This window comes from Crinia signifera, chromosome 7 (assembly GCF_055691185.1).
Source record: "Crinia signifera chromosome 7, ASM5569118v1, whole genome shotgun sequence".
Taxonomy (NCBI): Eukaryota; Metazoa; Chordata; class Amphibia; order Anura; family Myobatrachidae; genus Crinia; species Crinia signifera.
Window position 1 is genome coordinate 2,050,960 of NC_139223.1, and position 23,864 is coordinate 2,074,823.

At 50.9% G+C, this 23,864-nt stretch overlaps 1 protein-coding gene across 1 annotated transcript in view; it reads right to left on the minus strand.

The window, feature by feature from the left end:
- ITGAL (integrin subunit alpha L) overlaps nucleotides 1-23,864 on the minus strand; it is a 218,150-nt gene that overhangs the window by 161,769 nt on the left and 32,517 nt on the right. The window contains exons 3-4 of the mRNA XM_083152209.1: nucleotides 10,414-10,496; nucleotides 5,479-5,543 (exon numbers count right to left, since the gene is read on the minus strand). Coding sequence (XP_083008335.1) covers nucleotides 5,479-5,543; nucleotides 10,414-10,496 — 148 coding nt within the window. The remainder of the gene's footprint in view (nucleotides 1-5,478; nucleotides 5,544-10,413; nucleotides 10,497-23,864) is intronic.

Genomic DNA, 23,864 nt, shown 5'->3' on the forward strand with positions numbered 1-23,864 from the left:
CACAATGTTACACTGACAGATGGGGTGACAGCTGGAATCCTAGAACAATGTTACACTGACAGATGGGGTCCTAGAATAACGTTACACTGACAGCCGGTGTCCTAGAATAACGTTACACTGACAGCTGGGATCCTAGAACAACATTACACTGACACCTGGGGTCCTAGAATAACGTTACACTGACAGCTGGGATCCTAGAACAACATTACACTGACAGATGGGATCCTAGAACAACATTACACTGACAGATGGGGTCCTAGAACAACATTACACTGACAGCTGGGGTCCTAGAACAACATTACACTGACAGCTGGGGTCCTAGAACAACATTACACTGACAGCTGGGGTCCTAGAACAACATTACACTGACAGCTGGGGTCCTAGAACAACGTTACACTGACAGATGGGGTCCAAGAACAACATTACACTGACAGATGGGGTGACAGCTGGGATCCTAGAACAACATTACACTGATAGATGGGGTCCAAGAACAACATTACACTCACACCTGGGATCCTAGAACAACGTTACACTCACACCTGGGGTCCTAGAACAACATTACACTGACAGCTGGGGTCCTAGAACAACATTACACTGACAGATGGGGTCCTAGAAAAACATTACACTGACGGATGGGGTCCTAGAAAAACATTACACTGACAGATGGGGTCCTAGAACAACATAACACTGACAGCTGGGGTCCTAGAACAACATTACACTGACAGCTGGGGTCCTAGAACAACATTACACTGACAGCTGGGGTCCTAGAACAACATAACACTGACACCAGGGGTCCTAGAACAACGTTACACTGACAGATGGGGTCCTAGAACAACATTACACTGACACCAGGGGTCCTAGAACAACATTACACTGACAGATGGGGTCCTAGAACAACATTACACTGACAGATGGGGTCCTAGAACAACATTACACTGACAGCGGCGGTCCTAGAACAACATTACACTGACAGCCGGGGTCCTAGAACAACATTACACTGACAGCAGGGGTCCTAGAACAACGTTACACTGACAGCCGGGGTCCTAGAACAACATTACACTGACAGATGGGGTCCTAGAACAACGTTACACTGACAGCTGGGGTCCTAGAACCTCATTACACTCACACCTGGGGTCCTAGAACAACATTACACTGACACCTGGGATCGTAGAACAACGTTACACTGACAGATGGGGTCCTAGAACAACGTTACACTGACAGATGGGGTCCAAGAACAACATTACACTGACAGATGGGGTGACAGCTGGGGTCCTACAACAATGTTACACTGATAGATGGGGTCCAAGAACAACATTACACTCACACCTGGGGTCCTACAACAACGTTACACTGACAGCCGGGGTCCTAGAACAACGTTACACTAACAAATGGGATCCTAGAACAACTTTACACTGACAGATGGGGTTCAAGAACAACATTACACTGACACCTGGGGTACTAGAACAAAATTACACTGACAGATGGGGTCCTAGAACAACATTACACTCACACCTGGGGTACTAGAACAACATTACACTGACAGATGGGGTCCAAGAACAACATTACACTCACACCTGGGGTCCTAGAACAACGTTACACTGACAGCCGGGGTCCTAGAACAACGTTACACTAACAGATGGGGTCCTAGAACAACGTTACACTGACAGATGGGGTCCTAGAACAACGTTACACTAACAGATGGGATCCTAGAACAACATTACACTGACAGTTGGGTTCCTAGAACAACATTACACTCACACCTGGGGTCATAGAACCACGTTACACTGATAGATGGGGTCCAAGAACAACATTACACTCACACCTGGGGTCCTAGAACAACGTTACACTGACAGATGGGATCCTAGAACAACGTTACACTAACAGATGTGATCCTAGAACAACAATACACTGACAGATGGGATCCTAGAACAACATTACACTCACACCTGGGGTCCTAGAACAACGTTACACTTACAGATGGGATCCTAGAACGTTACACTGAAAGCCGGGGTCACAGAACAACGTTACACTAACAGATGGGATCCTAGAACAACGTTACACTGACAGATGGGTCCTAGAACAATGTTACACTGACGGATTGGGTCCTAGAATAATGTTACACTGACAGATGGGATCCTAGAACAACATTACACTGACAGATTGGGTCCTAGAACAATGTTACACTGAGAGATGGGATCCTAGAACAACATTACACTGACAGATGGGGCCCTAGAACAACGTTACACTGACAGATGGGGTCCTAGAACAACGTTACACTAACAGATGGGGTGACAGCCGGGGTTCTAGAACAACGTTACACTGACAGATGGGATCCTAGAACAACGTTACACTGACAGCCGGGGTCCTAGAACAACGTTACACTGACAGCCGGGGTCCTAGAACAACGTTACACTGACAGCCGGGGTCCTAGAACAACGTTACACTGACAGATTGGGTCCTAGAACAACATTACACTGACAGATGGGGTGACAGCTGGGATCCTAGAACAACGTTACACTGACAGATTGGGTCCTAGAACAATGTTACACTGAGAGATGGGATCCTAGAACAACGTTACACTGACAGATGGGGCCCTAGAACAACGTTACACTGACAGATGGGATCCTAGAACAACATTACACTGACAGATTGGGTCCTAGAACAACGTTACACTGACAGATGGGGTGACAGCTGGGATCCTAGAACAACGTTACACTGAGAGATGGGATCCTAGAACAACGTTACACTGACAGATGGGGCCCTAGAACAACGTTACACTGACAGATGGGGTCCTAGAACAACGTTACACTAACAGATGGGGTGACAGCCGGGGTTCTAGAACAAAGTTACACTGACAGATGGGATCCTAGAACAATGTTACACTGAGAGATGGGATCCTAGAACAATGTTACACTGACAGATTGGGTCCTAGAACAACGTTACACTGACAGATGGGGTGACAGATGGGATCCTAGAACAACGTTACACTGAGAGATGGGATCCTAGAACAACGTTACACTGACAGATGGGGCCCTAGAACAACGTTACACTGACAGATGGGATCCTAGAACAACATTACACTGACAGATGGGGTCCTAGAACAACGTTACACTAACAGATGGGGTGACAGCCGGGGTTCTAGAACAACGTTACACTGACAGATTGGGTCCTAGAACAATGTTACACTGAGAGATGGGATCCTAGAACAATGTTACACTGACAGATTGGGTCCTAGAACAACGTTACACTGACAGATTGGGTCCTAGAACAATGTTACACTGAGAGATGGGATCCTAGAACAATGTTACACTGAGAGATGGGATCCTAGAACAATGTTACACTGACAGATTGGGTCCTAGAACAATGTTACACTGAGAGATGGGATCCTAGAACAACATTACACTGACAGATGGGGTCCTAGAACAACGTTACACTGACAGATGGGGTGACAGCCGGGGTTCTAGAACAACGTTACACTGACAGATGGGATCCTAGAACAACGTTACACTGACAGATGGGGTCCTAGAACAACGTTACACTGACAGATGGGATCCTAGAACAACATCACACTGACAGATTGGGTCCTAGAACAACGTTACACTGACAGATGGGGTCCTAGAACAACGTTACACTGACAGATGGGATCCTAGAACAACGTTACACTGACAGATGGGATCCGAGAACAACGTTACACTGACAGATGGGATCCTAGAACAACGTTACACTGACAGATGGGATCCGAGAACAATGTTACACTGACAGATGGGATCCTAGAACAACGTTACACTGACAGATGGGATCCGAGAACAACATTACACTGACAGATGGGATCCGAGAACAACGTTACACTGACAGATGGGATCCTAGAACAACGTTACACTGACAGATGGGGTCCTAGAACAACGTTACACTGACAGATGGGGTCCTAGAACAACGTTACACTGACAGATGGGGTGACAGATGGGATCCGAGAACAATGTTACACTGACAGATGGGATCCTAGAACAACGTTACACTGACAGATGGGATCCTAGAACACGTTACACTGACAGATGGGATCCGAGAACAACGTTACACTGACAGATGGGATCCTAGAACAACGTTACACTGACAGATGGGGTCCTAGAACAACGTTACACTGACAGATGGGATCCTAGAACAACGTTACACTGACAGATGGGATCCGAGAACAATGTTACACTGACAGATGGGATCCTAGAACAACGTTACACTGACAGATGGGATCCTAGAACAACGTTACACTGACAGATGGGGTCCTAGAACAACGTTACACTGACAGATGGGGTCCTAGAACAACGTTACACTGACAGATGGGGTCCGAGAACAACGTTACACTGACAGATGGGATCCGAGAACAACGTTACACTGACAGATGGGATCCGGGAACAACGTTACACTGACAGATGGGGTCCGAGAACAACGTTACACTGACAGATGGGGTCCGAGAACAACGTTACACTGACAGATGGGATCCGAGAACAACGTTACACTGACAGATGGGATCTGGGAAAAACGTTACACTGACAGATGGGGTCCTAGAACAACGTTACACTGACAGATGGGGTGACAGCCGGGGTCCTAGAACGTTACACTGACAGATGGGATCCTAGAACAACGTTACACTGACAGATGGGATCCTAGAACAACGTTACACTGACAGATGGGATCCTAGAACAACGTTACACTGACAGATGGGATCCTAGAACAACGTTACACTGACAGATGGGATCCTAGAACAACGTTACACTGACAGATGGGATCCGAGAACAACGTTACACTGACAGATGGGATCCTAGAACAACGTTACACTGACAGATGGGATCCTAGAACAACGTTACACTGACAGATGGGATCCGAGAACAATGTTACACTGACAGATGGGATCCTAGAACAACGTTACACTGACAGATGGGATCCGAGAACAACATTACACTGACAGATGGGATCCGAGAACAACGTTACACTGACAGCCGGGGTCCTAGAACAACGTTACACTGACAGATGGGGTCCTAGAACAACGTTACACTGACAGATGGGATCCTAGAACAACGTTACACTGACAGATGGGATCCGAGAACAATGTTACACTGACAGATGGGATCCTAGAACAACGTTACACTGACAGATGGGATCCTAGAACAACGTTACACTGACAGATGGGGTCCTAGAACAACGTTACACTGACAGATGGGGTCCTAGAACAACGTTACACTGACAGATGGGGTCCGAGAACAACGTTACACTGACAGATGGGATCCGAGAACAACGTTACACTGACAGATGGGATCCGGGAACAACGTTACACTGACAGATGGGGTCCGAGAACAACGTTACACTGACAGATGGGTTCCGAGAACAACGTTACACTGACAGATGGGATCCGAGAACAACGTTACACTGACAGCCGGGGTCCTAGAACGTTACACTGACCATACATGTACGTCACTGAATACTCACAATTGAGTTTTCGGATACGAAATCGACTTCCATCGTGAGTCCGATGTGAGCTGTACTGCTTCCATCTGAGGGGGGAGACAGATCACATCACACACATATAATGCACACACGTGTCCACATACATCATGTGGTAACCAGCCTGGGATTCGTATGATAGGTCCACATTGACAAAAGGTTGACATGACAATGGATGGCACATGGAAAGGTTGACATGGGATTTTCACAATTTACCATCCACGTGCAGTGCGGGATACCTGGTGCTATGCCTAGAAGACGCACAAGCAGACCTTGCTGAGTAGAATGATCTGTGTGTGACTGCTGCCGTATCTGGGTACTAAGCTACATCTTTGCATTGCTCTGACCATCCCAAGGAGGGTCACACACAGGAACGTACGGTTGTTTTTTTTAGCTTGCTTTGATCTCTTTGGGTCACCTCTAGCATTTGATTAATCACCTCCAGGTACTAAAGGGCGAGCATCCAAAAGTGATCACCATCCACCATCACCATGTTTGTGAGTCTTACAGACACAGGGCCAGGCAGCTTCCAGTGCAGGGTGTATTGAGGGAAGATATATGAAGACACATCAATATGAAAACAGAGAGCTGGGGAGAGAACACTGGGAGGAGAGAGAGAAAGTGAGAGAGCGTGTCAGTAGTATGAGGAGAGAACACTGGGAGGAGAGAGAGAAAGTGAGAGAGCGTGTCAGTAGTATGAGGAGAGAACACTGGGAGGAGAGAGAGAAAGAGAGAGAGAGACTGTGTCAGTAGTATGAGGAGAGCACTGGGAGAAGGGAGACACTGTGTCAGCAGTATGAGGAGAGAGAGACTGTGTCAGTAGTATGAGGAGAGCACTGGGAGGAGAGAGAGACCATGTCAGCAGTATGAGTTGAGAGCACTGGGAGGAGAGAGAGACTGTCAGCAGTATGAGGAGAGAGCACTGGGAGGAGAGAGAGACTGTCAGCAGTATGAGGAGAGAGCACTGGGAGGAGAGAGAAACTGTGTCAGTAGTATTAGGAGAGAGCAGTCAGAGACTAGAGACACTGTGTCAGTAGTATTAGGAGAGAGCAGTGGGAGACGAAAGACACTGTCAGTAGTATGAGGAGAGCACTGGGAGGAGAGAGCACTGAGGAGAGAGAGACTGTGTCAGTAGTATGAGGAGAGAGCACTGGGAGGAGAGAGAGACCATGTCAGCAGTATGAGGAGAGAGCACTAGGAGGAGAGCGAGCAAGAGACTGTGTCTGCAGTATGAGGAGAGAGCACTGAGAGGAGAGAGAGACTGTTAGCAGTATGATCAGAGAGCGAGACTGTGTCAGTAGTATGAGGAGAGCACTGGGAGGATGGAGTGAGAGAGTCTGTGTCAGCAGTATGAGGAGAGAACACTAGGAAGAGAGAGACACACAGTGTCAGCAGCATGAGGAGAGAGCACTGGGAGGAGAGAGTGAGAGAGACTGTGTCAGCAGTATGAGGAGAGAACACTGGGAGGAGAGAGAGAGACAGTGTCAGTAATGTGAGGACTGAGCACTGGGAGAAGGGAGAGGGACACAGTTTCATCAGTATGAAGAGAGAGCACTGGGAGGAGAGATAGACTGTCAGCAGTATGAGGAGAGAGTGAGACTGTGTCAGTAGTATGAGGAGAGAGCACTGGGAGGAGAGATAGACTGTCAGCAGTATGAGGAGAGAGTGAGACTGTGTCAGCAGTATGAGGAGAGATCACTGGGAGGAGAGAGAAACTGTCAGCAGTATGAGGAGAGAGTACTGGGAAGAGAGAGTGAGAGAGTGTGTGTCAGCAGTATGAGGAGAGAACACTAGGAAGAGAGAGAGACACAATGTCAGCAGTATGAGAGAGCACTGGGAGGAGAGAGTTATATAGACTGTCAGCAGTATAAGGAGAGAACACTGGGAGGAGAGAGTTAGAGAGACTGTGTCAGCAGTATAAGGAGAGAACACTAGGAGAAGAGAGAGAGACATAGTTTCAGTAGTATGAGGAGAGAGCACTGGGAGGAGAGAGAGACTGTGTCAGTAGTATTAGGAGAGAGCACTGGGAGGAGAGAGAGAAACTGTCAGCAGTATGAGGAGAGAGCACTGGGAGGAGAGAGTCTGTGTCAGCAGTATGAGGAGAGAACACTGGGGAGAGAGACACAGTGTCAGTAGTATAAGGAGAGAGCACTGGGAGGAGAGATACTGTGACCGCAGTATGAGGAAAGAGAGTACTGAGAGGAGAGAGAGAGACTGTGTCAGTAGCATGAGGAAAGAGAGACTGACAGCAGTATGAGGAGAGAGCACCGAGAGGAGAGATACTGTGACCGCAGTATGAGGAGAGAGCACTGAGAGGAGAGACTGACAGCAGTATGAGAAGAGAGCACTGGGAGGAGAGAGTTAAAGAGACTGTGTAAGCAGTATAAGGAGACAACACTAGGAGAAGAGAGAGACACAGATTCAGTAGTATGCGGACAGAGAACTGGGATAAGAGAGAGAGAGACTGTCAGCAGTATGAGGAGACAGCAAGACTTTGTCAGTAGTATAAGGAGAGAGCACTGGGAGGAGAGATACTGTGACCGCAGTATGAGGAAAGAGAGTACTGAGAGGAGAGAGAGAGAGAATGTGTCAGTAGTATGAGGAAAGAGAGACTGACAGCAGTATGAGGAGAGAGCACCGAGAGGAGAGATACTGTGACCGCAGTATGAGGAGAGAGGACTGAGAGGAGAGACTGACAGCAGTATGAGGAGACAGCAAGACTTTGTCAGTAGTATAAGGAGAGAGCACTGGGAGGAGAGATACTGTGACCGCAGTATGAGGAAAGAGAGTACTGAGAGGAGAGAGAGAGAGAATATGTCAGTAGTATGAGGAAAGAGAGACTGACAGCAGTATGAGGAGAGAGCACCGAGAGGAGAGATACTGTGACCGCAGTATGAGGAGAGAGGACTGAGAGGAGAGACTGACAGCAGTATGAGGAGAGAGCACTGAGAGGAGAGACTGTGCCAGTAGTATGAGGAAAGAGAGACTGACAGCAGTATGAGGAGATCACTGGGAGGGGAGAGAGAGAGAGACTGACAGCAGTATGAGGAGAGGGCGCTGAGAGGAAAGAGACAATGTAAGCAGTATGAGGAGAGAGCACTGGGAGAAGAGAGAGACTGACAGCAGTATGAACAGAGAGCACTGAGAGGAGAGAGACTGTGTCAGCAGTATGAGGAGAGAGCCCTAAGAGGAGAGAGACTGTGTCAGCAGTATGAGGAGAGAGTACTGAGAGGAGAGAGACTGTGTCAGCAGTATGAACAGAGAGCACTGAGAGGAGAGAGACTGTATCAGCAGTATGAGGAGAGAGCACTGAGAGGAGAGACTGTGTCCCTAGTATGAGGAAAGAGAAACTGAAAGCAGTATGAGGAGAGAGCACTGAGAGGAGAGATACTGTGACCGCAGTATGAGGAGAGAGCACTGAGAGGAGAGATACTGTGACCGCAGTATGAGGAGAGAGCACTGAGAGGAGAGACTGACAGCAGTATGAGGAGAGAGACTGAGAGGAGAGATACTGTGACCGCAGTATGAGGAGATCACTGGGAGGAGAGAGAGAGACTGACAGCAGTATGAGGAGATCACTGGGAGGAGAGATACTGTGACCGCAGTATGAGGAGAGAGCACTGAGAGGAGAGAGAGTGAGAGAGAGAGACGGTGTCAGCAGTATGAGGAGAGAGTACTAAGAGGAGAAATACTGTGACCGCAGTATGAGGAGAGAGCACTGAGAGGAGAGACTGACAGCAGTATGAGGAGAGAGCACTGAGAGGAGAGATACTGTGACCGCAGTATGAGGAGATCACTGGGAGGAGAGATACTGTGACCACAGTATGAGGAGAGAGCACTGAGAGGAGAGACTGACAGCAGTATGAGGAGAGAGCACTGAGATAAGAGATACTGTGACCGCAGTATGAGGATATCACTGGGAGAAGAGAGAGCAAGAGACTGACAGCAGTATGAGGAGAGAGCACTGAGAGGAGAGAGAGTGAGAGGAGAGACTGATAGCAGTATGAGGAGAGAGACTGAGAGGAGAGATACTGTGACCGCAGTATGAGGATATCACTGGGAGAAGAGAGAGCAAGAGACTGACAGCAGTATGAGGAGAGAGCACTGAGAGGAGAGAGAGTGAGAGGAGAGACTGACAGCAGTATGAGGAGAGAGCACTGAGAGGAGAGAGAGTGAGAGGAGAGACTGACAGCAGTATGAGGAGATCACTGGGAGGAGAGAGAGAGAGACTGACAGCAGTATGAGGAGAGAGAGCACTGAGGTGAGTGAGAGACTGTGGGCCTGATTCAGGTTGGTTCGGGCCCAGTGTATTCGTGCCAGGGACCGATGGTGTGGCTTATAGTCGAATATACGCATGTGCAGGTCCGCAGTGCAAACACCTTTGAGGCATTTGCACACAGCAGGTGGGTAGTGTGCGGACAGGGGGCTAGTGCATGGAGACACCCATCATTTCATGGGCGTGCCCAAAAAACGGTGGGTGTGCTGAAAAAAACACTGAGTGTTGTAATGCAAATACAGACGGGCAAAGCCTGCACAGGGCTGACGGCACATGTGCGTCTATCTCCGGCGCAGATAAAAGTCGCTTCAGACTGACGTATCTGCGAGCGGGTGAAGAATCATTCGATGGTCAGTGATTGTAAGGCCGTACAGCCACATGCGAGGCTGAATCACCCCCTGTGTCAGCGAACACTTCCATTCGCAGGCTGATGCAGCCATTCGTGTGTTCGCTCGCCCAGCATTTAAGGGCTCAGTAAGCAGCGAATTTATGCTGCTTTGAGCCAATCTGAATCACCCCCTGTGTCAGCAGTCTGAGGAAAAGGGATATATGGCTTTTTCTAATGAAAATAAAGCCAACTTAATAAATTACAACTTTACAATTAGTTCACTAAATAAATAAATAAATAAATAAATACAACTTACTTGGTAGCTTGATGATGTCACATGTGCCATTGATGACATCACAAGTGTGCAGCATCCCTGAACCAGGATCTCCAACCAAAACTCTGAAGAGAAGCACCATGGTAATATATTATGAATTTCTATGGCCCACAAATAACTGTTCCACACCAAAGATAAGCATTTTATTCACAGCACGGAAACATTCTTCCCCATTTCCCAATCTTCGCAAAACAATGCCTACATGTGGTCATAGAGCACTAGCATCCTTCCAGGAACACGGAGAGGTCAGAGGGAGCAGACAGATGGGGAGAAGGAGAGGCAAGGATGTGGAAGGAGAGATGGCAACAAGCAGATGTCAGGGGTGACAGACAGATGGGGAGAAGAAGAGGCAAGGATGGGGAAGGAGAGATGGCAACAAGCAGATGTCAGGGGTGACAGGCAGATGGGGAGAAGGAGATGCAAGGATGGGGAAGGAGAGATGGCAACAACGAGATGTCAGGGGGAGCAGACAGATGGGGAGAAGGAGAGGCAAGGATGGGGAAGGAGAGATGGCAACAAGCAGATGTCAGGGGTGACAGGCAGATGGGGAGAAGAAGAGGCAAGGATGGGGAAGGAGAGATGGCAACAACGAGATGTCAGGGGGAGCAGACAGATGGGGAGAAGGAGAGGCAAGGATGGGGAAGGAGAGATGGCAACAAGCAGATGTCAGGGGTGACAGGCAGATGGGGAGAAGGAGAGGCAAGGATGGGGAGGAGAACGGAAACAAGGAGATTTCAGGGAAGACAGGCAGATGGGAACAAGGAGAGGCAAGGGTGGGGAAGGAGAGACAGCAACAAGGAGATTTCAAGGGTGACAGGCAGATGGGGAGAAGGAGAGACAAGGATGGGGAAGGAGATACAGCAACAAGGAGATGTCAGGAGGGACAGACAGATAGGGAGAAGGAGAGGCAAGGATGGGGAAGGAGAGACAGCAACAAGGAGATGTCAGGAGGGACAGACAGATGGGGAGAAGGAGGAGCAAGGATGGGGAAGGAGAGACAGCAAGATGGAGAGGTCAGGGGGAGCAGACAGATGGGGAGAAGGAGATGCAAGGATGGGGAAGGAGAGACGGCAACAAGGAGAGGTCAGGAGGAGCAGACAGATGGGGAGAAGGAGATGCAAGGATGGGGAAGGAGAGACGGCTACATGGAGATGTCAGGGGGAGCAGACAGATGGGGAGAAGGAGAGGCAAGGATGGGGAAGGAGAGACGGCTACAAGGAGATGTCAGGGGGGACAGGCAGATGGGGAGAAGGAGATGCAAGGATGGGGAAGGAGAGACAGCAACAAGGAGATGTCAGGGGGAGCAGACAGATGGGGAGAAGGAGAGGCAAGGATGGGGAAGGAGAGACGGCTACAAGGAGATGTCAGGGGGGACAGGCAGATGGGGAGAAGGAGAGGCAAGGATGGGGAAGGAGAGACAGCAACAAGGAGATGTCAGGGGGAGCAGGCAGATGGGGAGAAGGAGAGGCAAGGATGGGGAAGGAAAGATGGCAACAAGGAGATGTCAGGGGGAGCAGACAGATGGGGAGAATGAGAGGCAAGGATGGGGTAGGAAAGATGGCAACAAGGAGATGTCAGGGGGAGCAGACAGATGGGGAGAAGGAGAGGCAAGGATGGGGAAGGAAAGACGGCAACAAGGAGATGTCAGGGGGAGCAGACAGATGGGGAGAAGGAGAGGCAAGGATGGGGAAGGAGAGACGGCAACAAGGAGAGGTCATGGGGAGCAGACAGATGGGGAGAAGGAGAGGCAATGATGGGGTAGGAGAGATAGCAACAAGGAGATGTCAGGGGGAGCAGACAGATGGGGAGAAGGAGAGGCAAGGATTGGGAAGGAGAGACGGCTACAAGGAGATGTCAGGGGGGACAGGCAGATGGGGAGAAGGAGAGGCAAGGATGGGGAAGGAGAGACAGCAACAAGGAGAGGTCAGGGGCAATGTTCCCTCTAATTTTAGGAAGGTTGTGTGCGGCAAAAGATTTTGGCTGTGCAACTTTGGAAGGAAATTTTAATTTTTGTGCGTTAATTATATATAACTGAAAAATGACGTTCAGCATTTGTGTTAACTTTGCTTAAAAATGATATTAAACATTTAAACATTTAAAACACAGCACACAATGTAGTTATTGGGTGAAACACACATTAATTGAGTCCACAACTGTAAAAAGGGACCACTGCTGCTTTGTGCGCTCAGTTGTAATGTCTGTGCGCACGATTGTCGAGTTGTGTGCGCGCACACGTGCGCACAGCTTAGAGGGAGCACTGGTCAGGGGGAGCAGACAGATGGGGAGAAGGAGATGCAAGGATGGGGAAGGAGAGACGGCAACAAGGAGAGGTCAGGAGGAGCAGACAGATGGGGAGAAGGAGATGCAAGGATGGGGTAGGAGAGACGGCTACATGGAGATGTCAGAGGGAGCAGACAGATGGGGAGAAGGAGAGGCAAGGATGGGGAAGGAGAGACGGCTACAAGGAGATGTCAGGGGGGACAGGCAGATGGGGAGAAGGAGAGGCAAGGATGGGGAAGGAGAGACAGCAACAAGGAGATGTCAGGGGGAGCAGGCAGATGGGGAGAAGGAGAGGCAAGGATGGGGAAGGAGAGAAAGCAACAAGGAGATGTCAGGGGAGCAGACAGATGGGGAGAATGAGAGGCAAGGATGGGGAAGGAAAGATGGCAACAAGGAGATGTCAGGGGGAGCAGACAGATGGGGAGAAGGAGAGGCAAGGATGGGGAAGGAAAGATGGCAACAAGGAGATGTCAGGGGGAGCAGACAGATGGGGAGAAGGAGAGGCAAGGATGGGGAAGGAGAGACGGCAACAAGGAGAGGTCATGGGGAGCAGACAGATGGGGAGAAGGAGAGGCAAGGATGGGGTAGGAGAGATAGCAACAAGGAGATGTCAGGGGGAGCAGACAGATGGGGAGAAGGAGAGGCAAGGATGGGGAAGGAAAGATGGCAGCAAGGAGATGTCAGGGGTGACAGGCAGATGGGGAGAAGGAGAGGCAAGGATGGGGAAGGAGAGACGGCAACAAGGAGAGGTCATGGGGAGCAGACAGATGGGGAGAAGGAGAGGTAAGGATGGGGTAGGAGAGATAGCAACAAGAAGATGTCAGGGGTGACAGGCAGATGGGGAGAAGGAGAGGCAAGGATTGGGAAGGAGAGACGGCTACAAGGAGATGTCAGGGGGGACAGGCAGATGGGGAGAAGGAGAGGCAAGGATGGGGAAGGAAAGACAGCAACAAGGAGAGGTCAGGGGGAGCAGACAGATGGGGAGAAGGAGATGCAAGGATGGGGAAGGAGAGACGGCAACAAGGAGAGGTCAGGAGGAGCAGACAGATGGGAAGAAGGAGATGCAAGGATGGGGAAGGAGAGACGGCTACATGGAGATGTCAGGGGGAGCAGACAGATGGGGAGAAGGAGAGGCAAGGATGGGGAAGGAGAGACGGCTACAAGGAGATGTCAGGGGGGACAGGCAGATGGGGAGAAGGAGAGGCAAGGATAGGGAAGGAGAGACAGCAACAAGGAGATGTCAGGGGGAGCAGGCAGATGGGGAGAATAAGAGGCAAGGATGGGGAAGGAAAGATGGCAACAAGGAGATGTCAGGGGGAGCAGACAGATGGGGAGAAGGAGAGGCAAGGATGGGGAAGGAAAGATGGCAACAAGGAGATGTCAGGGGGAGCAGACAGATGGGGAGAAGGAGAGGCAAGGATGGGGAAGGAGAGACGGCAACAAGGAGAGGTCATGGGGAGCAGACAGATGGGGAGAAGGAGAGGCAAGGATGGGGTAGGAGAGATAGCAACAAGGAGATGTCAGGGGGAGCAGACAGATGGGGAGAAGGAGAGGCAAGGATGGGGAAGGAAAGATGGCAACAAGGAGATGTCAGGGGTGACAGGCAGATGGGGAGAAGGAGAGGCAAGGATGGGGAAGGAGAGACGGCAACAAGGAGAGGTCATGGGGAGCAGACAGATGGGGAGAAGGAGAGGCAAGGATGGGGTAGGAGAGATAGCAACAAGGAGATGTCAGGGGTGACAGGCAGATGGGGAGAAGGAGAGGCAAGGATGGGGTGGAGAACGGCAATAAGGAGCTTTCAGGGGGGACAGGCAGATGGGAACAAGGAGAGGCAAGGTGGGGAAGGAGAGATGGCTACAATGAGATGTCAGGGGCAACAGGCAGATGGGGACAAGGACAGGCAAGGATGGGGAAGGAGAGATGGCTACAAGGAGATGTCAGGGGGAGCAGACAGATGGGGACAAGGAGAGGAAAGGATGAGGAAGAAGAGACAGCAACAAGGAGATGTCAGGGGGGACAGACAGATGGGAACAAGGAGAGGCAAGGTGGGGAAGGAGAGATGGCTACAATGAGATGTCAGGGGCAACAGGCAGATGGGGACAAGGACAGGCAAGGATGGGGAAGGAGAGATGGCTACAAGGAGATGTCAGAGGAACAGGCAGATGGGGACAAGGTGATGTCAGAGGAACAGGCAGATAGGGACAAGGTGATGTCAGAGGAACAGGCAGATAGGGACAAGGTGATGTCAGAGGAACAGGCAGATGGGGACAAGGTGATGTCAGAGGAACAGGTAGATGGGGACAAGGTGATGTCAGAGGAACAGGGAGATGGGGACAAGGTGATGTCAGAGGAAAAGGGAGATGGGGACAAGGTAATGTCAGAGGAACAGGCAGATGTGGACAAGGTAATGTCAGAGGAACAGGCAGATGTGGAGAAGGTGATGTCAGAGGAACAGGCAGATAGGGACAAGGTGATGTCAGAGGAACAGGCAGATGGGGACAAGGTAATGTCAGAGGAACAGGCAGATGTGGACAAGGTGATGTCAGAGGAACAGGCAGATGGGGACAAGGAGATGTCACAGAAACAGGCAGATGGGGACAAGGTGATGTCAGAGGAACAGGCAGATGGGGACAAGGTGATGTCAGAGGTACAGGCAGATGGGGGCAAGGAGAAGCTAGGAGCGGAACGTGAGAAGGGAGTCCCCTCGGCGGAGCACGGCAGGCACAGTAATCACCCATCCGCGCCCGCCGTCGGCTAGCGTGTGTAGGCTCCCGACCCCAGGGACAGCGGCTCAGGCGGTGATGGACAATGGCAGGGGAGACAGGAGGCACTGTGCTGCTCCATTGTTCGGCGGCGCTGGGAGGCTGGCGACGCTATCTTGGTTGAGGGCAGAAATGGTGATTGGGCCAGGTCAGGGGCTTCCGCTCTTTCTACCCTGACAGCCAATGGCAGCCGACCCTCTATGGATATAGGGGATCTGCCTGTCACGGAATTGGGATTGGATGGGTTCGTATGCGAATCGGGAACCACACTAGGAGTAGCAGAGGTAGGGTTAAAATGGGCTGGTTCAGTAATAGACGGTTTCATGAAGGTACATTGATAATTCTCAAGTACACAGTTCTCAAATACTTCTTTGAGTAGGAAATAAACTTAAATTCTTGCAACTTGAAATATACTTGGGTAAGTCCGGACGTATTTAAGCAACAGGAGGAGTGATATGTAAATGGGGGAAATTCCACTGGGAGAGGACTGGAAGCGAGGAGACTCGACCAGGGGATTAGAAGGGTTAACTGGATATTGTGCTAGGCGGAGAATGAGCAGGCTGGATGGTGAGCTGGCGGGGACCACGGTGCCAGAGATCAGGAATACACTTCCCAGAGGGGAATGGTGCCAAGGCGGAAACAAGACCGAATGGAGCCAGGAGTCAAGCTACAGACAGGCTGAAAGACTATTTTGCACTGACACTGGACGACTCTTGACAGCCTCCCTAAATCCCTAGGGAGAAGCTGCCATTGGCCGACCAGTACAGTGGGTGGAACTGGCTGGCTGGTCCAAGGGCAAGGTTTGCCCAAAACAAAGATGGCGGCGCCGGCTTCTGACGCTGCCGGAGCTCTGCATGTCGGGAGTGTCCCTTCTCAACCCACACCAGCAGCCCTCCTGCCAGCCCCTATCTGCCGCACAGGACCCGGCGCCAGACAGGAAAGACGCACTGCTCAATTTAAACCTTCTTCCGCTGGTTTGTCTCCTGTCTCTGAACATCACACGAACCCAACCGCTGTGACAGTTTGTACTGACCCGATGGAGTTGGGTGAAAATCAGGGATCCATGACGGACGTTCTGCAGGGTATTTTGTTTTGCCTTGAACAATTGGAGGCTTCACAACGCCAAGTGGCTCAGTTTCTACAGACGCTGACACCTCCCCAAATAGCCCCTACAGTCGCCTCTACACCCTCGCAGCCCCCGCAAGGAGGATCCGCACCAGCCTCTCCATCTGGGCCACCTGTTCCAAGTCATCTTCAACTACCTACTCCGAGCAAGTATGATGGGTCGCCTAAAGCGTGTCGCAGATTCCTTAACCAGTGCGATGTGCATTTTACACTCCAACCCTCCAACTTCCCTGCACCTAAAGCTTGAGTAGCCCAGCTCTGGATTGGGTGTCACCACTCTGGGAGCGGTCCGACCCTCTGCTCAATGACTACGTTGCCTTCATTGCCTCCTTTAGTTGCATATTTGATGAACCAGGCAGAGTGTCTTCCGCAGCCACAGAGATTTTGAGGATTCGTGAGGGCAGTAGACCTGTGGGGCAATATGTAGTACAGTTTCAGACCTTGGCCTCCGAATTAGGGTGGAACGAAGAAGCCCTCGTCTCAGCCTTCTGGAACGGTCTCTCTGGTTATTTAAAAGATGAACTGGCCACCCGTGATACGCCTTCCACCCTGGTCGATCTCATCTCACTATGTAACAAAGTGGATCTTCGGCTTCAGGAGCGCCAGCTGGAGAGAACTCGCTCAGATCACCTCCGTCCTCAGTTTCCTTCCAATCCTATGCATCTCTCTAAGTCTGGTCCTCTCCCAGTTCCAACTCCAGAAGAACCCATGCAAATCAACCAAGCACATCTCTCTTTGGAGGAGAAGAATCATAGACGTAGGGAGAACCTATGTATGTACTGCGGCTCTCCTTCCCATCTGCTGTCTACTTATCCACTTCGTCCGGGAAACGACTGCTCCTAATCCCCATGAGGGAGGTCAGGTTACGAGTACTGCTTCCATCTCCCTCTTCTACTGATTCGACCATTCCGGTTACTCTCATTGCAAAGCATCACAGAGCAAGATCAAGGTCAAGGCTTTATTAGACTCCGGAGCGGCTGGAAACTTTCTCTCGGCTAAACTAGCTTCCCAATTCTCCCTACCGGTACAGCCGCTAGACCAGGACTGGGCAACAGTGGCCCTCCAGATGTTGATGAACTACACATCCCAGGATGCTTTGCATTAGTTTTGCTATGTGGCCATGCTGAAACTGATGCAAGGCATGCTGGGATGTGTAGTTCATCAACATCTGGAGGGCCGGTGTTGCCCAGCCCTGCACTAGACCAACCATTGTTTCTCACGGCCGTAGATGGCAGCCGTATCTCAAGTGGTCAAATAACCTCACGGACTCTCCCAGTGTTATTTCTCGTAGGAGCCCTGCATCAAGAATCACTGGAATTCCTGGTCCTTCCTCAGTCGGCTCACGAAAGTAAGGCTTTTGACACTGTCCCAGTAAGGCTTTTGACACTGTCCCAGTAAGGCTTTTGACACTGTCCCACATCGCAGACTGTTAAATAAACTTGAAAGCTTGGAATTGGATTCTAAGATAGTTGAATGGATCTTGGTTGCAGGACAGAAAACAGAGAGTTGTAGTAAATGGAGTACAGTCAAAGGAGGGAAAGGTTACAAGTGGAGTACCCCAGGGATCTGTACTTGGACCAGTGCTTTTTAATATCTTTATTGGTGATATTGCAAATGAAATTGAGGGTAAAATGTGCCTTTTTGCAGATGACACAAAGGTATGCAACAGGGTAGACACACCAGGAGGGGTAAAACAAATGATTGAGGATCTAGGTAGATTAGAGGAATGGTCAAGAGCATGGCAACTACAGTTTAATGCCAAAAAATACAAAATCATGCACTTGGGTTGCAAAAATCCAAAGACTAATTATAGTATAAATGGCATGACAGGGTATTGTCTAATCGCTGTGCCCAATTATCCACCCAAAAATGACATGACTCTCCTGTTGGATAAAATTGGCCACAGCAGCCATCTTTATTAAAACAATACAATTTAACAATAACCAAAACATTCACACGGAAGGTGGTCCCCGAGGCCCTCAATAAATCTATCCACACCTCTAAGCACTTCCAGGAGTTCTTACCCCCAGCCGATAGCGATTGGCTCAAGGGCACCAATTGTCAACACCCAGTGCTCATTAATTAACCTCACCCAGGGGAGTCCAGCCCCCTCATGGGGCCCTCCCCGCCGCATAATTAAGCCTCAATGCCACTAACCTCGAGGACCCCCCTCCGCACAGGCCACTGTGACAAAAAGACATCCTATCAATTATTCTACCTAAAAACTATAAAAAACAGGGAGGGTGGGTGGGAGCTGTTAAGAAAAATCTCCCAGTGACCCCTATTTCCCGCCTGAACCCCGCTTATAAACCCCTCCAACACCCCGTTAAGCCCCTCCCCCTATGACCCTCTCCTTAAACACTCCTCCTATGACTACACTGCTAGTCAGCTCCCTACAAACCCTGTCAGGGGAGCTTACCCCCAGGCTTTGCCTCCAGTCCAGCTCCTACATGACAGGGTATTGTCTAATCGCTGTGCCCAATTATCCACCCAAAAATGACATGACTCTCCTGTTGGATAAAATTGGCCACAGCAGCCATCTTTATTAAAACAATACAATTTAACAATAACCAAAACATTCACACGGAAGGTGGTCCCCGAGGCCCTCAATAAATCTATCCACACCTCTAAGCACTTCCAGGAGTTCTTTCCCCCAGCCGATAGCGATTGGCTCGAGGGCACCAATTGTCAACACCCAGTGCTCATTAATTAACCTCACCCAGGGGAGTCCAGCCCCCTCATGGGGCCCTCCCCGCCGCATAATTAAGCCTCAATGCCACTAACCTCGAGGACCCCCCTCCGCCACCAAGCACGTGGTTAAACCCTTAACCCCGTGCGCCCCCCCCACATCCGGAACGCTGTTTCTATTCCCTCTCGTAGTCCCAAAGACCAAACATCTATCCCCACAGCATTCAGGTGCACTCCGTCCCCTCTCCAAAATGCCCCGGCACCCGACTCAAGTTCCCTGTGCCTCACCACCACAGCCCCGTTCCTGGCCATAAAGCGCCCAATCGCCCTGTTAACTTTAATACGTGCCTTATTGAGCTTATCAGCCGACCGTGCATCCCTCCAATAATGGCGTGGCACAATATCCGACCAAACCGTGATCACTTCCGGACACATTGCCCATAAACGTAGGAGATCAAACTTGATATCCCGTATCAACTCCCTAAACGGTCTGCCCCCAAGATCATTCCCACCCACATGCAACACTAATATGTCGGGGGCCCTATCGAGCCGAACAAAACGGTGAAATTCCGGCAACACTCCACTCCATACCATACCGCGCTTCCCCAGCCAGCGAACCACTGCCTCCTCTCTATCCAAACCTAGCTGGCGGCCGTTCGGTCTGACATCAGCCCGTAACGCTCCCCAAAAGACATATGAATGTCCCAAAATCCAAATCAGGCACGGAGGCTGCCCTAAAACAGAAAAGAACACAATCAACCTCAACAATCCCCTATACGAACATAAGAACGAAAGCGAGACGATTCCCACCGCCCAATACGCTTAATTAACTCATCCCCAAATCCCATTCTAGCAGCCTCAGTTGCAGCCCCAATGCGGAAAGAGTGACCCGCGTACTCCTCCCCCTTGAGGCCCAACGTCCGTAGGACTGTTCTAAATACACTTGTGAACTGAAACCTTGACAGAAAGGATCCATTTGCATGCATCAACAAGGGATCCCTTTCCCTGCCCACCCTGACTTCCCTAAAATTCCTCAGGCGTGCCACCGGGCACATATCCGACCCCGGTACAGAGAAGAGAACCACCTTCTTCCCCTTCCCTAACTGATCCGTCTTAGACCTCCTCACCATTAGCTCCACCCTATCCGCGTATAAATCCACATCCTCCTCTAACAATCCCCCCGGCCTGGACACGCTTGGACTCACTAGCTCACCTATCCGCAGTGCCCCGAAGAAGGCAAGCGAAAAGGCTACCCCGAACAACCTTTCCTCGAAATTGGAACTACAGACCTCACCCAACTTCATGCCCATATTCTGCAACAACTGGAAGGACACCGGCCTTCTCTGATCCTGCACCACATATCCTCTCCTCCAACCTTTTAAAGCTTGCGCAATCAGGAAATTCTTAGTAACATCAGGCCTGCCACCTGCACGAAACCCAAAAGCCAAACCCGCCATGCAGCGCGTGATTTTTGCTACTGACCAACCAATCTCCTTACAATGGCCTATATATAGTAAGACAGCCAACTCGTCATCGTCCTCCTTCAAACCTACTACCTCACGCCATTCCAACCAGCTCCTCCATTCCTGATTATATGCCGACCATGTATTCGGGGCCAAAGATTCCCTGATGAGCTGATCCACTACCCGTCCAGCAGAGCCCAGAGCCGAGTCGGGAACCCGGTCCCCTCCCTGTCCGCCTCTGGTGCCAACTCCCGGAAACGTTCCCACTGTGAACGAGATAAAGAATCCGCAATGCCGTTAGAGACACCGGGCACGTGCCTAGCCACCACCCACAAATTTAAGGCCAGACATTCCAATACTAGCTGCTGCAAAATCGTGACCACTGGCGGTGAAGACGCCGACAATTGGTTAATGGCCATGACAACCCCTAAATTATCGCAGTGAAAACAAATCTTCCTATTGCGGAATAACTCCCCCCAAACAACTACTGCAACCAAAATAGGAAACAACTCCAACAATGCCAAGTTTTTGACCATGCCCTTATGTACCCAAGACTCCGGCCACCGGCCTACACACCAATGTCCCTGGCAATATGCCCCAAAACCGCCACTCCCGGCCGCATCTGTGAAGAGGTCTAACTCAGTAGCCACGCACGTGTCTGACATCCACAAGGCTCTGCCGTTAAAAGCTTCCAAAAAAGTTGCCCACACCCGCAAGTCCCCTTTCAACTCACTACCCAATCTGACAAAATGATGAGGAAGGGCCACCCCTGCTGTCGCTGCTGCCAACCTCCTGCTGAAAATGCGGCCCATAGGCATAATGCGACACGCAAAATTCAATTTACCCAGCAAGGACTGCAATTCCCGCAATCTAATCTTCTTTAACAGCACTGCCCTCCCTACCTCAGCCTTCAAACCCAGCAATTCCTCCTCAGGCAAGCGGCACTCCATATTCTCGGTATCAATGACAATACCCAAAAAACTGATCACAGTCGCAGGGCCCTCCGTCTTACCTGGTGCAAGCGGGACCCCAAAGTCTGCCGACACCCTTTCAACAGTCCTCAATAATAAGTCGCAGACACCGGTCCCCCCAGGACCAATACATAAGAAGTCATCTAGGTAATGAATAACTGAACTGCACCCAGAGACATCCTTAACCACCCACTCCAAAAAAGAACTAAAGGCCTCAAAATAAGCACACGACAAGGAGCAACCCATCGGTAAACATCGATCAACAAAAAACTCCCCGTCCCAACAACAACCCAACAAACGCAAACTGGTTGGGTGAACCGGCAGCAAACGAAACGCCGATTCAATATCAGTCTTTGCCAACCGAGCCCCTTTCCCAAACCGCTTCACCCACTGAACAGCCGCGTCAAACGATGTATAGACCACCGAGCAGATGTCGGGGTCAATGCCATCATTGACCGACGCCCCTTTTGGAAAAGACAAATGGTGTATAAGACGAAACTTGTTCGCCTCCTTTTTTGGCACCACCCCCAATGGAGAGACTATCAAATCTGGCCAAGGTGCCGACCCAAAAGGTCCAGCCATACGACCCAGCTGCACCTCCTTAAGCAATTTTTCCTGCACCACCTCCGGATGCTCCCTTGCAGACTTCAAATTCCTCCTAAAACCCCCTGAAACCTGCACATCGGAAGGTATCTTAAAACCTTCCCTAAACCCCTCCTCCAACAACACGGCTGTCTGCTGGTCAGGATACCTACGCAGATAGCCCAGCATCCTTTCCAGCCGAACTGGTGTCTCCCCCTTTAGAATTACCGTCCCGGGACTTCCCCCTGAAGCATTTATTTGCACCATGGGTCCCTCCACACGAGGAACATTCGTGCTTAAATTTGCATTTAGCCCCAAACCGGCACGACCCGTCATTGAATGCAAAGCAGAGTCCTTTCTGCATGGCCGTCCCATTAGTGGCCTCCCTCGGCCCCCCCCTTCCCCACGAAAGGGCTGCCCACTTTTCATGGGGGCCGTCACCTTTAACCATAAAGCAATATCTTTATGGTCCCAACGTATGTTAGGGCGCACAGCCTTCCTCTGTCTAAACTGCTCATCGTACCTGAGCCAAGCCAGGCCCCCATACACACGGTACGCCTCCCCAATCGCATCCATGTAACAAAACAAACCTGAACAATTGTCAGGTGCCTTCTCTCCAATCACACTAGCTAAAATAGCAAATGCTTGCAACCAGTTCGTGAATGACCTCGGTATCAGCCGATACCGCCGCCGTTCCTCCTCCTCCTTCTTCTCCTCCTTCCGAGGCCTATCCAGATTAAAACACTCTAACGGGAGCAGTGAAAATATATCCACGTATTCCCCTTTCCAAATCTTATCCCTCACCTCCTGCTTCAGGTGGGCCCCCAACGGCCCCTCAAAACATACATACACCTCCCCTTTTGCAGTGTCACTGAGCCTCCCACTCTCCTCCTGCGTCCCCACACTGCCCCCTTCCGCCCCCGCACTACTGCTGCTTTGCTCACCGCCAGATACCGGCACCCCGCTCCCCACCGGCGCCCCACCGTTGACCGGCACACTATTGCTGACAGGCACGCTATAGTTAGCTGGCGTGCCCGAAGTCTGCGGCGCCCACGCCGCCGCCGGGGACGGCCCCGCCCCCTGTCGCAAACCTACTAACCAATCTGCAAAACCACTCAACAAATCAGTAAAGCCCCTGCTCATTTCCCCTTGGAGGGCTGACTTTCCCCCCCCCTGACTCCGCGCTAAAGCATTAACAAACATAGAGACAGACTCACCAGGCTGCCTGGGGGCTGTGAACCCAGCAGCCGCAGGCCCAGTGTCCGGACGAGCCCCAGCCAACGATGATGGACCAGGTACTTCTCCATCCTCTGCTGACGCTGACATCTCTCTTCTCCTGTCATCCCGACCCTCAGGTACAGCACCAGCCGGCGTGACCTCGTTGGAGGCGGAGCCAGCTGTGCGCCGCTCGCTCCGTGTACCAGGCCTGCGTTCCTCAGCCTGTACTTCTGCCCCCCTGGCACGACTCACCCCGCGCTGGGCAGCAGCATGCCCCGCATGCCCCGCCGCTCCTGGTCCAGTACCTCTCACCGCTGGATCTTCTTGCATGGGGGGGGGGATCC